Source organism: Schistocerca piceifrons, chromosome 5 (assembly GCF_021461385.2).
Source record: "Schistocerca piceifrons isolate TAMUIC-IGC-003096 chromosome 5, iqSchPice1.1, whole genome shotgun sequence".
NCBI lineage: Eukaryota > Metazoa > Arthropoda > Insecta > Orthoptera > Acrididae > Schistocerca > Schistocerca piceifrons.
The window spans coordinates 510,990,356-511,006,177 of record NC_060142.1 but is presented as its reverse complement, the minus strand read 5'-3'; the positions used below and the strand labels follow the sequence as shown (position 1 = coordinate 511,006,177).

The following is a 15,822-nucleotide window of genomic DNA, read 5'->3' as shown; positions in this document are numbered from 1 at the left end:
GTAGTGCTGGAATGGGAGCAAGGAAGGGGCTGACGGGTGAGGACAATGACTAATGAAGGTTGAGGCCAGGAGAGTTACGGGAACATAGGATATATTGCAGTAAGAGTTCCCACCTGTGCAATTCAGAAAAGCTGGTGTTGGTCAGAAGGATCCAGATGGCACAGGCTGTGAAGCAGTCATTGAAATAAAGAATGTCATGTTGGGCGGCATGCTCAGCAACAGGGTGGTCCAGTTCTTTCTTAGCCACAGTTTGTCTGTGGCAATTCATGTGGACAGACAGCTTGTTGGTTGTCTGTCAATGCCCACATAGAATGCAGCACAGTAGTTGCAGCTTAGCTTGTAGATCACATAACTGGTTTCACAGGTAGCCTTGCCTTTGACGGGATAGGTAATGTTTGTGACCGAAGTGGAGTAGGTTGTGGTGGGAGGATATATGGGACATGTCTTGCATCTATGTCTATTACAGGGATATGGGTCATGAGGTAAGGGTTTGGGAGCAGATACTGTGTAGGGGTGGACAAGTATACTGTTTAGGTTCGGTGGATGGTGGAATACCACTGTGGCAGGGGTAGGAAGGATAGTGTGCAGGACATTTCTCATTTCAGGGGATGATGAGAGGTAATTGAAAACCTGGCAGAGAAGGTAATTCAGTTGCTACAGTTCTAGGTGGTCCTGAGTTACGTGGGGAATGCTCCTCTGTGGCAAGACGGTGAGACTTTAGGAGGTGGCGGGTGACTGGAAAGATAAGGAATTGTAGATTTGTTTATGTTCTAGGTTTGGAGGATAATTACGGTCTGTAAAGGCCTCAGTGAGACCCTTGGTATATTTCGAGAGGGACCGCTCATTACTGTAGATGTAATGACCACGGGTTGCTAGGCTGTATGGAAGGGACTTCTTGGTGTGAAACGGCCAACAGCTGTTGAAGTGGAGGTATTGCTGGTGGTTAGTAGGTTTGATATGACAGAGGCAGTGATATAGCCATCTTTGAGGTGGAGGTCAGCATGTAGGAAGGTGGTTTGTTGGGTTAAGTAGGACCAGGTGAAGCGAATGCGTGAGAAGCTATTGAGGTTCTGGAGGAAAATGTATAGGGTGTCCTCACCTCAGTCCAGATCACAAAGATATCATCAATGAATCTAAACCAGGTGAGGGTTTTACGATTATAGGTGGTTAGGAATTATTCGTCTAGATAACCCACTAATAGTTGGCATAGGATGGTGCCCATAGCCATACCCTGTATTTTTTTGTAGGTAATATCTTCATAATATTGTTATGTTCCAACCTGGCTTTTCTATTCTTTAATAAATTATTAATAAATTTACAGTAAAAGCATTTGTAAGATATCGAATGTGAGAGATTATCTAGGTTTGAAAAGTGTGTTTGAAGGAAATTTGGAGAAAATAACACATATTGCCAATAACGTAAAGATGCGTACACTAATTAGATTCTGAGGTCAGTAATCACTACATCAGGATTATGCATAAGAAGATGTCCATTGTAAATAATCACAATTTTAGAGCTCAAGTAACAGAAAAACTGAAACTTCCTGGCAGATTAAAACTGTGTGCCCGACTGAGACTCGAACTCGGGACCTTTGCCTTTCGCCTCTACCATCTGAACTACCGAAGCACGACTCACGCCCGGTCCTCACAGCTTTACTTCTGCCAGGATCTCGTCTCCTACCCTCCAAACTTTACAAAAGCTCTCCTGCGAACCTTGCAGAACTAGCACTCCTGAAAGATAGGATACTGCGGAGACATGGCTTAACCACAGCCTGGGGGGTGTTTCCAGAATGAGATTTTCACTCTGCAGCGGAGTGTGCGCTGATATGAAACTTCCTGGCAGATTAAAACTGTGTGCCCGACCGAGACTCAAACTCGGGACCTTTGCCTTTCGCGGGCAAGTGTTCTATCATCTGAGCTACCGAAGCACGACTCACGCCCGGTCCTCACAGCTTTACTTCTGCCAGTATCTCATCTCCTACCTTCCAAACCTCCGCAGTATCCTTCCTTCCAGGAGTGCTAGTTCTGCAAGGTTCGCAGGAGAGCTTCTGTAAAGTTTGGAAGGTAGGAGATGAAATACTGGCAGAAGTAAAGCTGTGAGGACCGGGCGTGAGTCGTGCTTCAGTAGCTCAGATGGTAGAGCACTTGCCCGTGAAAGGCAAAGGTCCCGAGTTTGAGTCTCGGTCGGGCACACAGTTTTCATCTGCCAGGAAGTTTCATATCAGCGCACACTCCGCTGCAGAGTGAAAATCTCATTATGGAAACAGAAAAACTGTTGAATGTGACTGGAATAGAAGATGGGATAAACATAAAATCATACAATGCTATCAGAACTGTAGAGCTTTTGTATAAGAGGACATCATTCAGTTGCAAGGCCACAATACTGAACATGGCACTTTTCTCATTGGTGCAGAATATTTGTACTAAGAGACTGAATCAGACAGTCTCTAACTACCAGAGACTGTGGTCGTGTGTGTGTGAGTTGCATTTGCATATATATATATATATATATATATATATATATATATATGTGTGTGTGTGTGTGTGTGTGTGTGTGTGTGTGTGTGTGTGTGTGTGTGTGTGTGTGTTCCCTATTTTTGACAAAAGCCTTGTTGGCAGGATGCTAACTTTTTGTTGTGCCTCTCTGCGACTCAGCATCTCTGCTATATAGTGAATAACAACTATCATTTTCATTATATTGTACTACGAGATTGATGATATTTGATAGAAAAGAGCAACATTTCTTGTAGTGCTTGTCTGGTGGAAAGTAAAAAAATGTAGAAAAGGCATGGAAAAAATAATTTAAAGCTAAAACATAACTGTGATATTTTACATAATAAGCGATGATATTTCCACCAATAATAATTAAAAGAATCTGAATGTGAGTAGTGAGTAAACATGTACAGCTGAAGTATTTGCTTTTTCATATGATAGATTAATGTAAAAGCAGATTTTCTATCACACAAATGGCGAGTAAATTTTTAGTTTAATAATAGTAAAAAGTATGACATAATTTTCTAATTTTCTAGTGTTTAACATCTTGGTGACACCAAGAGAGTACAACACTTACAGTACCTGACTTGTGGTGTAAGAATTCTAGACTTACTGCTACCACATACATTCTGTTGGAGAAATGGATGGATAATAAGGAGAATATCTCACACAAAGTCACACAGATGGATCATATAATGGGACCACTTTCAAAATAAGTAATGTAACTGTTTTTGTTTCACTCACTAAGAGCATGAAAGGAATCAGATTTGTCAGTGAGTATGAATTATTTCAACATACAGTATAAATAAAGGAGAATATAAGATGAACATCAACAAAAGCAAAACAAGGATAATGGATTGTAGTCGAATTAAATCAGGTAACCGTAAGAGAATCAGATTGGGAATGAGATAGTAGTAAATGAGTTTGTTATTTGGGTGGCAAAATAACTGATGATGGCCGAAGTATAGAGGGTATAAAATGTAGACTGGCAATAGCAAGAAAAGCATTTCTGAAGAAGAGAAATTTGTTAACAGTGAATATAGATTTAAGTGTTTAAGAGTCTTTTCTGGGGGTACTTGTCTGGAGTATAGCCATGTATGGAAGTGAAACATGGGCAATAAAAAGTTTAGATAAGAAGAGAATAGAAGGTTTCAAAATATGGTGCTGCAGAAGAATGATGAAGAATAGATGGGTCAATCACATAAATAATGAGGATGTACTGGAGAGTCTTGTCTTGCGGTGACAAGAAATTTGTGTCCCAATTTGACCGCTGAAGGGGTCAGTTAATAGGACTCATTCTGAGGCATCAAGGGATTACCAATTTAGTCTTGGAAGAAAGTGCGGCGGGGGGTAAAAAACGTAGATGAAGACGAAGAGATGAATACAGTAAGCAGATTCAGAAAGATATAGGTTGCATTGGTTATTCAGAGATGAAGAGGATCACACAGTACAGAGCAGCATGGAGGGCTCCATCAAACCAGTCCTCAGAATGACGGCCACAACATCAGCTTCAATAATGAACAAAAATATATCAGGATAGGGTGATACTAAATCCATGTCGTGAGTATTCTAAACATCAATACCACATCACTAATAAAAGAAATTGATGCAATTAACAAAACTACTATACAGTACCTTGATCATGTTGTCTATGAGCAATTGCTTCCCCTGTGTGATCTCTGTGAAACATTTTGGCTTGAATAAATACTTGACTGGCTTCCTTTGGCATTGAGACTTTGCAAGGGTGATATTCTCATAGTCTGATGTGGAGATATTCTAGTTTTCTGTGGAGATATTCTAGTTTGTAGAGGAGATATTCTTTTTGGATTATTTAAGGCATTCAGCAGAGTGTTCTGACTCAATGTCACTTCTGTCATGTGATCCATCCTATAACAAATTTTTGCTATCAGAAAATGAAAAGATTCTGACATTAGTTGTTGTAAAGAAGTTAAATACTCTTCTTCCCATTGTAATGTAACAGTCAAAGACTCGCATATAGTAATATACGATACATCTAATTACTAATCATCACAGTACAAGGTATTTAGTGTAATACTTGATATGTTATATCCTATATTGCATAAACTTATGCAGGGTGTATTATACAATACTTGAATAAAAATTTCTTAGTAATTACGTGCTTGAAAATGCATACGTGAAGAGCTATGAGCATTTATTCATCTTCGATACTGTGAAACAAATATTTTCTGTTGCAAGCCCTTTGCTTTCAATATTTTGGGAGGAGGTAACATGGACCAAAACAAGAACAAAATGTCCAGTAAACTTGGGCTCTAAAGTGCATACCTTAAGAACTATGAGCACTTTTTCAGTACAAGAGATGTGTTTCACAGTAGCTCGTAAGGTTTGAGGTTTAGAGCGCACATTTACTGGACAATTTTTTCTTGTCTCAGTCCATATTGTCCACACTGCTACCACTCAGATTATGGAGAGCAGTGAGATTACAGTAAAAGAGATTTATTTCATAGTATCAAAGATGAAGAAGTGCGTATACCTCTTAAGATATGCATTTTAGAGCCCACGTTTACTGAGACTTTTTGCTTCTACTGTCATGTAATTTCAACTGTATGCATTTACACCGTTAATTAAGCTACACCCTGTATTTACAGTTGTGTTTATTCCTTCCACAGTTATTATTCTTTATCTAACACTATTTAGGATAATTAAATGTCCTGTAAATGACAAGTTAGTTATATTATTTCATTCACAAAATTACAATAGTTTCGAATTCCATTTAGGCAGTTTTCCATTTTGTTGAAACAATAATTTCTAATCCAGAAAGATGATGGTTCACTTGTATAATACAGTTTTCTAAAACTAATGGAGAGAAAAGCTAGAAAAATAAGTTGTAATGTTGTGGCTGATTACTGAAACTGTTCAGTAAATAATAATCTTTAACGTAGATCAGTTAAAGCTGGCAATACCACGTAATATAAATTTAGTATCAAAGTCTCTGTAAGTGACAGTGATCAAAATAATTAAGCACTTTAACATCAAAATGTATATGTAATATTAACTCTTAAAGGTACTCATACTGCAATATTTAATACTCAAAGATCTTTCAAATCTTGTTTAAAATATGTCTTCGTTCTCTGTTAAGCTTGATGTCACATGTGAAATTGCTTGTATAGATCTTTTTCCATTGTAATTAACATATAATGTAAATGCTAACAACACCTACATTCATTACAGTAATATTATTTAAGGAACCACGGTAGCTTCTGTGCAGGGCAGTACAGTTTTCAATTCAGTTTCAGTCAAGTTTTTGCTCAGTTTGTGACAGTTATAATTACTATTTGTAAATGTTAAGTTACAAAATTACAAATAAATCATGGACACTGAGAAACAGTAAGTCGTGTAGGAAAATCATTTATTAAGTTGTAAGAATGCAACAGAACTCCAAGAGATTCACCTCAATACTTTCTGCAGTGAATGAATACAATGTTTTAAACTGAATATCAAAAATGGACAGCTTGACATGAGCATTTTAAGTATAAATTTTTCAGTAAAATGTTTCCTGCTCTAGATGATATCATCTAATTACCTACAAGTACACATAATCAGTGTTGAGTGCAATGCAAAATACAAAATGTGAATGGTGTACTGTTTCAGAGTAGGATAATACTTCACCATACAGCAGCCCATAAATTATGGGGCACCAAGAAAAGTAAATAAATGGTAATTAAATTTAACAACAGAAACAGAAAATACTTTTATTTGGGTATTTTGAGGTGGGAAACCAAGACACTAATTAAATGTGTAATAAAGGAGATTGAAAAAACAAATAAAAGACAAGGTAGATACTAAACTGAATGAGCAATAATATAGGAACTCTATTCTGTAAAACATATAATGTGGAAAAACCCTTTAGGTATTTCTAATGAATCAAGGTATGCACTAACAGAACAAAGTATTTGTTGGAAAATATTATTATAGTCAATATTAACAAACATTAAAGTGTTATACTCAGTTTTTACTTAGAAATACTGAAAAGAAATCTTCAAGTCTGAAAAATGGTGGTGCTTTCTCATACATTTATTTATTTAGTTTTGGTCCTGTGGCATCTTGTACAGATATAGGACAGGTCAGTAAATGACACAGCACGCGCGCGCGGGCGCGCTCGCACACACACACACACACACACACACACTCACACACACACACGCTAACACACACACACACACACACACACACACACACACACACACACACACACATATACGGTATATCAAACAAGAAAGCACTGGTATGTTGCTAGACACAAAAAATTAAAAAAAACACACAAACACACACACAAATATTCAAGCTTTCACAACCCATGGTTACTTCATCAGAAAAGAGGGAAGGGGAGGGAAAGACGAAAGGGTGTGGGTTTTAAGGGAGAGGGTAAGGAGTCATTCCAATCCTGGGAGCGGAAAGACTTACCTTAGGGGGAAAAAAGGACAGGTATACACTCGCGCGCACATACACACATCCATTCGCACATATACAGACACAGGCAGACATATGTAAATGCAAAGAAGTTGGGCAGAGATGTCAGTTGAGGCGGAAGTACAGAGGCAAAGATGTGGTTGAACGACAGGTGAGGTACGAGGGGCGGCAACTTGAAATTAGCAGAGGTTGAGGCCTAGTGGGTAACAGGAAGAGAGAATATATTGAAGGGCAAGTTCCCATCTCCAGAGTTCTGATAGGCTGGTGTCAGTGGGAAGTATCCAGATAACCTGGACGGTGTAACACTTTGCCAAAATGTGCTGGCCGTGTCCCAAAGCATGTTTAGCCACAAGGTGATCCTCATTACCAACAAACACTGTCAGCCTGTGTCCATTCATGTGAATGGACAGTTTGTTGCTGGTCATTCCCTCATAGAAGGCTTCACAGTGTAGGCATGTCAGTTGGTAAATCACGTAGGTGCTTTCACACGTGGCTCTGCCTTTGGTCATGTACACGTTCCGGGTTACAGGACTGGAGTAGGTGGTGGTGGGAGGGTGCATGGGACAGGTTTTACACCGGGGGTGGTTAAAAGGTTAGGAGCCAGAGGGTAGGGAAGGTGGTTTGGGGATTTCATATGGATGAACCAAAAGGGTACGAACGTTAGGTGGACGGTGGAAAGACACTCTTGGTGGAGAGGGGTGGATTTCATGAGGGATTGATCTCATTTCAGGGCAGAGATGGAAACTTGCCCTTCAATATATTCTCTCTTTCCGCTACCCACCAGGCCTCAACCTCCGCTAATTTCAAGTTGCCTCCCCTCGTACCTCACCTGTCATTCAACAACATCTTTGCCACTGTACTTCCATCTCGACTGAATCTCTGCCCAACCTCTTTGCATTTACATATGTCTGCCTGTGTCTGTACATGTGCCGATGGATGTATGTGTGTGTAAGTGTATACCTGTCCTTTTTTCCCCCCTAAGGTAAGTCTTTCCGCTCCCGGGATTGGAATGACTGCTTACCCTCTCCCTTAAAATCCACACCCTTTTGTCTTTCCCTCTCTTTCCCTCTTTCCTGATGAAGCAACCATACACTCGCACACACACACATATCCATCTGCACATATACAGAGACAACCAGACATATGTAAAGGCAAAGATATTGGGCAGAGATGTCAGTCAAGGCGGAAGTACAGAGGCAAAGATGTTGTTGAGTGACAAGTGATGTACGAGGGGCGGCAACTTGAAATTAGCAGAGGTTGAGGCCTGATGGGTAACGGGAAGAGAGAATATATTGAAGGGCAAGTTCCCATCTCCGGAGTTCTGATAGGTTGGTGTCAGTGGGAAGTATCCAGATAACCCGGACGGTGTAACACCGTTCCAAGATGTGCTGGCCGTGCACCAAGGCATGTTTAGCCGCAGGGTGATCTGCCGTGTCCGTTCATGCGAATGGACAGTTTGTTGCTGGTCATTCCCACATAGAAGGCTTCACAGTGTAGGCAGGTCAGTTGGTAAATCACGTGGGTGCTTTCACACGTGGCTCTATCTTTGATCGTGTACACCTTCCGGGTTACGGGACCGGAGTAGGTAGACAGTGTTTGTTGGTAATGAGGATCACCCTGCGGCTAAACATGCCTTGGTGCATGGCCAGCACATCTTGGAATGGTGTTACACCATCCCGGTTATCTGGATACTTCCCACTGACACCAACCTATCAGAACTCCGGAGATGTGAACTTGCCCTTCAATATATCCTCTCTTCCCATTACCCACCAGGCCTCAACCTCCGTTAATTTCAAGTTGCCGCCCCTCGTACATCACTTGTCACTCAACAACATCTTTGCCTCTGTATTTCCGCCTCGACTGACATCTCTGCCCAAAATCTTTGCCTTTAGATATGTCTGCTTGTGTCTGTATATGTGCGGATGGATATGTGTATGTGTGTGTGTGTGTGTGTGTGTGTGTGTGTGTGTGTGTGTGTGTGTGTGTGTGTATACCTGTCCCTTTTTCCCCCTAAGGTAAGTCTTTCCGCACCCGGGATTGGAAAGACTCCTTACCCTCTCCCTTAAAACCCACATCCTTTCATCTTTCCCCCTACTTACCTCTTTCCTGATGAAGCAACCGTGGGTTGCGAAAGCTTGAAATTTGTGTGTGTGTTTGTGTTTGTTATTGTCTCTATCAACATACCAACGCTTTCGTTTGGTAAATTACAGAATCTTTGTTTTTATATATACATAAAGATCAATACAATGCTGTGGACTCCAAATATCTACTTTAATACACCATTATTGTTGGGTTCAAATTAATGATATGAATATAACAGCGGGAAACATTCCACGTGGGAGAAATATATCTAAAAGCAAAGATGATGTAACTTACCAAACGAAAGTGTTGGTATGTTGATAGAGACACAAACAAACACAAACACACACACAAAATCCAAGCTTTCGCAACCCACGGTTGCTTTATCAGGAAAGAGGGAAGGAGAGGGAAAGACGAAAGGATGTGGGTTTTAAGGGAGAGGGTAAGTAGTCATTCCAATCCCGGGAGCGGAAAGACTTACCTTAGGGGGAAAAAAAGGACAGGTATACACTCGCACACACACACATATCCATCCGCACATATACAGATACAAGCAGACATATGTAAAGGCAAAGATTTTGGGCAGAGATGTCAGTCGAGGCGGAAGTACAGAGGCAAAGATGTTGTTGAATGACAGGCAAGGTATGAGTGGCGGCAACTTGAAATTAGCGGAGGTTGAGGCCTGGTGGGTAATAGGAAGAGAGGATATATTGAAGGGCAAGTTCCAATCTCCGGAGTTCTGATAGGTTGGTGTTAGTGGGAAGTATCCAGATAACCTGGAAGGTGTAACACTGTGCCAAGATGTGCTGACCGTGCACCAAGGCATGTTTAGCCACAGAGTGATCCTCATTACCAACAAACACTGTCTGCCTGTGTCCATTCATGTGAATGGACAGTTTGTTGCTGGTCATTCCCACATAGAAAGCTTCACAGTGTAGGCAAGTCAGTTGGTAAATCACGTGGGTGCTTTCACATGTGGAATGGATTGGAATAACTCCTTACCCTCTCCCTTAAAACCCACATCCTTTCGTCTTTCCCTCTCCTTCCCTCTTTCCTGATGAAGCAACCGTGGGTTGTGAAAGCTTGAATTTTGTGTGTGTGTTTGTGTTTGTTTTTATCTCTATCAACATACCAACGCTTTCGTTTGGTAAGTTACATCATCTTTGTTTTTAGATATATTAATACAACATTACATGTACAACTAGTACACTTTAATATACAAATCATTGCCATAAACTGTTTATTAATTTAACATTATAAAAATCTGTTTCATTCTGAGAGGTATTCATTTACAGAGTAGAAACTGTGGTCTATTAGAAATGACTTCAGCTTTTTTTGAACAATCTGTCTTGCTTTACCAAATTGATGTTATTAGGGAGGTGGTTATGCAATTGTGTGCCTCTATGGAGGACACTCTTCTGGTAGGCTGATGTTCTGGCATATGAGACATGAATGTTATTGCCATTTCTTGTTGTGTAATTGTGCACAGAGCTGTTCACCTGATAGGCATTGGAGGTTCTTAAATATTCTCTTACAAAGACTATTGTTTCAAATATATATAGGCATGGAAGATTCAGTATCTTTAGAGTAGGAAAAAGAGAGCGACATGAACTTTGCCTCTTTCTGTTGCAGATGATTCTGATAGCTTGTTTCTGGGTTTTGAAAACAGATTGACTACAGGGTGCATTCCCCCAAAATATTATTTCATATCGGATTGCTGACTGGAAATGTGCGTGATATGCCTGTATTACTATATTTCTGTTACAGCTTGTGCTTAGTATCCATAGCATGTAACAGACTGATGATAGCTTCGGTGTAAGAGCTTTAATGTGTGTATTCCACTTGAGATCACTCTGCAGATATATTCCTAGGAACTTAACATCATCATCTAATTTTACAATTTTGTTGTTTATTTCAGTGCATGATCATTTTGTTGCTTATAGGGGTATATATGAAAGTACATGGCCATCATTTTCCCAGTGTTAATTATAAGTTTATTTTTTTCAAACCAGTGTGTTAGCTCCAGCAATGATGCATCTGTAGTTAATTGAAGCTCTTTTAGGTCCGACCCTGTAATCAAAATACTGGCAACATCTGCAAATAAAGTTTTCTGTTTGGCATGGACAGTGTCATTCAGGTCATCAATATACAAAACAAAGAGGATAGAACCTAATGTTGATCCTTGTGGCACACCATATTTGATGGTAGTTTTTTCTGATGTGTATGTTGTTGTTCTTGAAATGTTTTCAGTTATTGTGTCTTATTTGAGAACAAGTTTTTGTTGCTGGCTAGTAAGATATGATCTAGTCCATTCATTTGGAATACCTCTAATTCCCTTTCTTTCCAACTTACGTAGTAGAATACCATGATCTAACATTTCAAATGCTTTGGATAGGTCCAGGAATATTCCAGTAGCCATTTCCTTTTCATCTACAGCTTCCAGATTGAAGTACAAATATTCATAGACTGCTGTGGTTGTGGATCTAGATTGCCTGAAGCCATGCTGGTGATTTGACAGCAATTACGTAGCTGTTGTTATCTCTTACTTCTTTCTATTTCATTAGTATGCTGGTAACTGTCAAAGAATGACAATCATCTATCTTTGCAAGCAGATTAAAGACCTGTTTGTAATGAGGACTATAAATCAACAATGTGACCAACAGGGATTTTTGTTACAAATGTAGATGATATGATAATTCCTACAGGGAGTATCTAATGAAACATGCCTCCCACTTTCCTTCTGTTGTTCAAGAATCCACAGCCTCTTGCTATCTGTTTACAGGCATTTAAGGATGTCTGAAATAGAATACAGAATTTCAGTCTCAGTTTTAGTCAATCAACATTATTTTTGTATCCAGTATCCTCCCGGAGTAAATTTCAACCAACTTGAAATTGATTCTTTTGTAATCACTGTTAGCCACAAAAACCATTACAGAGAAAATATGTTAAATAGTGAATATGAGAAATGAAAAAAATGCAGAGACCTCTACAGGACATGTGTTTGCCTATTTTATACAGTTTTTTAATTGATCAATTTTGCAGAATTAATATTTATTGGCTTTAGTAACATTGTTGCAGGAGACAATTCTGTAGCACAACAAGTGAAAGTATGCAAAATAAGTCAGCAATATTGTCTGTAGCTTGTAGGAGTAGGAGTCAAAGATAGTACAATGGTAAGCCCTGTTCCATCTTCAGTCCGGAGATGATGTGGACAGAGTGTTAAGTAAAGGTGGATTAACAGGACTAGAAATGAAACAAGTAGTATAATTAAGAACTAGAAGGAAAAGGAGATATGAAATGAACCATCAGGGGGATTGGGGGTGACGAACATAGATGAGAAAGTAAAACAAAACAGGAAAGTCAATAACTAAAAAAGACATAAATGATAAACATAAATAATATATAATAAAACAATAAAAACAGTCAAAAAGAGAGGGAGAATTGTACATAAATAGAGATTAAGTCAAAGACGGTGACAGGATGTGAGGATATGTTGAAGGACAAGTTTCCATATGGTTTTCTGAGAAACTGATATCTGGTGGAGGATCCAAATAGCCAACATGACACAGTTTTAGGTCCCTTGAGTCATACTGTAGAGGATGTTCAGCAACTGTGTAGCGAGTATTCCCAAGGTGGGCAGTTCTTCTAAAACCATCACTCAAATGGCTCTGAGCACTATGGGACTTAACATCTGTGGTCATCAGTCCCCTAGAATGTTAGTAAACAACATGCGTGGTTTCAAAAATTGTGCTGCCTTTGATTTTGTAGGATTTATCAGTGGTGGGGCTGGACTAAGTAGCAGTTAGTGTATCCATGGAACAGTGGGAATGATTTCAGGGATAGAATCCTTCGGGTCAAGATAATGATCTGCATACGTTATAATGTTTGACAAGGATGTAAAGGAAGTTAGAAAGGTGGTGGAATGTGACAGCTGATGGGAGAGAGAATCTCATTTCAAGGCTTGACTTTAGAAAATCAAAGCATTGGCAAAGTAATACATTGAGGCATTCGAGGTCTGGAATGTGCTGACTGACAAAGGGCTTGCTTCTGATTTTTTTGGATGTGGAAGCTCTACTAGCCAAGAAAAAGAAGAGATTTTTTGCCAGAGAGAAAATCCTGGGACATGTTGTCAGTGTAGATGCTGAGCGATTTGATGGAGCAATTATCTCTTGAAGGTAAGTATAGACCAGAAACTATGTCTAACAATGTTACAAAAATAATAAAATCTTTCTAAGTTAATTTTGTTGTGGAGATTGGGTATTTGTTTAACGTGTATATCATTTCTGCACAAATACTTCTAGATTTCAAATGGACAAACCTATATGTTTTATAATATTAAGTTGTAAAAATATCTCCCACAGTTTGAAAGTAGTTGAGAAAAGGGGACGGAGAGGAGTAATGTCTGATAAGAAGCATTCACCTGGCCCTAAAGAATGGAATCGTGTCAGGGAGATTGGCTACAGTTACAGATAATAAGGGCTAAATACACTAATAACAGATAAATATTTCAATCTCAGGGCTACTTGGACGTACCGAAGTAGCCACTGTCCAAAGAGCAGCAAGAGAAATTCTTATTAGAAGAATTTGATACAGTCATTTCTCGACTTGATTTCATTTCATGTTCTCTCTAGTTAATTATGCACTTTTCTTTTTACTTACAAAAAACCCAATATCATTATCTAGCAGTATAAGTCAGGTGTCCTAAGAGGGCACAGGATGTCTTCTGCCCATTTTATTGAAAGCCATAACCAGTTTTGACCCCCAAGGTCATTAAGTAATGGTATATGTCAGGCATCCTGAGACAGGGCATGGGATGATCCCTTTATGTGCCCTCTCAGGATGCCTCACATGTGCCACTAGGTAATGTCCTTGGGGACAAAAACCGGTTGGTGTTTAAAATAAGAAGAACAGTGCAATTTATGTGGACATTTTCTTCAAAACCGTTAAAACATTTGTTCCACATGCTGGACATGAAATGTTTTACGTATTTACTTATTGTTAATTTACATTGCATAAAATAAAATATTTATTATTGCACTATTAAGATTAAGATTTTTTGAAAAAAAGAGAAAGAAAAAAGCAATATCATGTAGAGAATTTTCAATTTTACAAATGTATTATATGACTTGCTTCAGACATATAGGAGGGCAAATTTCTAGAAGACAATAAAAAATAAAATCTCTGTGCTAGAAAAGGTGACTGTCAGTCTTCGTTACGGACCTAAACATATCTGATGGTTCTCCAAATCAAAAGTGGATACTTAAAAAGTCACTTAGGATGTAAAGTGGTAGTTGTAACACTGAAACAAGGTACAGTACTTTGATTTTATCTCCAAATTAAAATTCACAACAAATGTACATCATAAAAACTGTCAAAGCAAATACAACACCATATTGAAAAATCCACTGTTACCAAAGGCAACACAATTGTGCATATGTCCTCTTAAATGCCAAAACAAAAAGTAAATATGAATTGCAGTTTCTTAAAATCCTAAAATCAATAAGAAAAAAAATACATTTTTGGATTAAATATTTATTTGATGCTCAAAGTGGAAAATTCTAGCTAATACTGCAAAAAAGAGAAATCCAATACTACCAATTCAATAAAAAAGACTCACAGAAGGAAATAGTACATATGGTGAAGAGCAGAGGATTTCAAATGAGAAGGCAGCAAGTGGCTAATGGGTAACACTTCTCTGTTTGGCACCACTTTCTACATAAACAGAAACATATCAAACCCCACTACCAAATCCATCTGAGAGATAACCAGTTACAAATTTAGTAAATGATACTGAATCATTCACTTTTGTCAATTACTATGGACAAATAAATGAAAATTGATCCAAGGATAATGTCAAAGTTCTACATGGGAACAGTAATAGTGAAAAGAACAATCATTCTACATGATAGTAGGAGAGTATATCCCACACAAAGGAACAAATAAAAATGCTGTAAGACTAACAGAACTTCATAAGGCTGCCAGTCCAAAACTGCTACCTATTTCCTTTCACAAAAGGCTTCACAGAAGGTACAAGAGCTATAGACCCCTAAAGTCAGCAACTAATGAATTTTAAATATATTTGAAGAATCCCAATGGTTTTTATACAGTATTGAGACAATATATAGGCACTGATTTTTCTCCCTTAAAAATATTATTTTGACTGGAACATGAAGCCTACATTGAAGCAGTGATACGAATTATAACAACAGTAATAGTGTAAGAAAAGATGAACAGTGCTTGTAATACCAATTCACAAAATTTAATCAGCATTACTTCAGTAGTTCATAGCATTACAAGTAAAAAGTTATATCCACTGACTGATATTAAGCAATCAATAACAAATACTAAGTCTCCAGTGATTCAGGCAAAAATCTAGATTAATACCTGTTCATAAGATTAGCAGGCTCGGGCAGACGTGGGGAATATCCTGGAGTGGATGGAGTTTTTGGTGTTCCAGGAGTCGTTGACTGAGATGAATAATGTCCTGGTTTTCTGAAACCCAAGCACAAGTGGAAATGAGGGATCTGATTGGAAACTGTTTTTAGATATAGGGTGCATCAAAACAACATCAACCGATGTTTAGAGGCTGTAGAGGAGGCAGTGGAGAAGAAATCAATGTTAGAAACCCCTGTCCAGAAACATCATGTAACAATACAATAGCATGCCAAAGTTATGGTGTCTAACACCTACCTCTAGGTAACTTCTTCTCCAATAAATATGATTTTATACATTGATGTCTCCACTATCATTTCAGTTAGCAGTCCCTACAGTGTTGTTATGACAGGCATGAACATGTTTGATG

General features: G+C 38.7%; 1 protein-coding gene across 2 annotated transcripts in view; it reads right to left on the bottom strand.

Annotated features, from left to right (window-relative positions):
• LOC124798424 (zip homologous protein 2-like) overlaps positions 1–15,822 on the bottom strand; it is a 113,663-nt gene that overhangs the window by 949 nt on the left and 96,892 nt on the right. For both annotated transcript variants that reach the window (XM_047261831.1, XM_047261830.1), the window contains exons 8-9: positions 15,405–15,512; positions 4,128–4,379 (exon numbers count right to left, since the gene is read on the bottom strand). In XM_047261831.1, coding sequence (XP_047117787.1) covers positions 4,142–4,379; positions 15,405–15,512 — 346 coding nt within the window. In that variant the 3' untranslated portion in view covers positions 4,128–4,141. The remainder of the gene's footprint in view (positions 1–4,127; positions 4,380–15,404; positions 15,513–15,822) is intronic.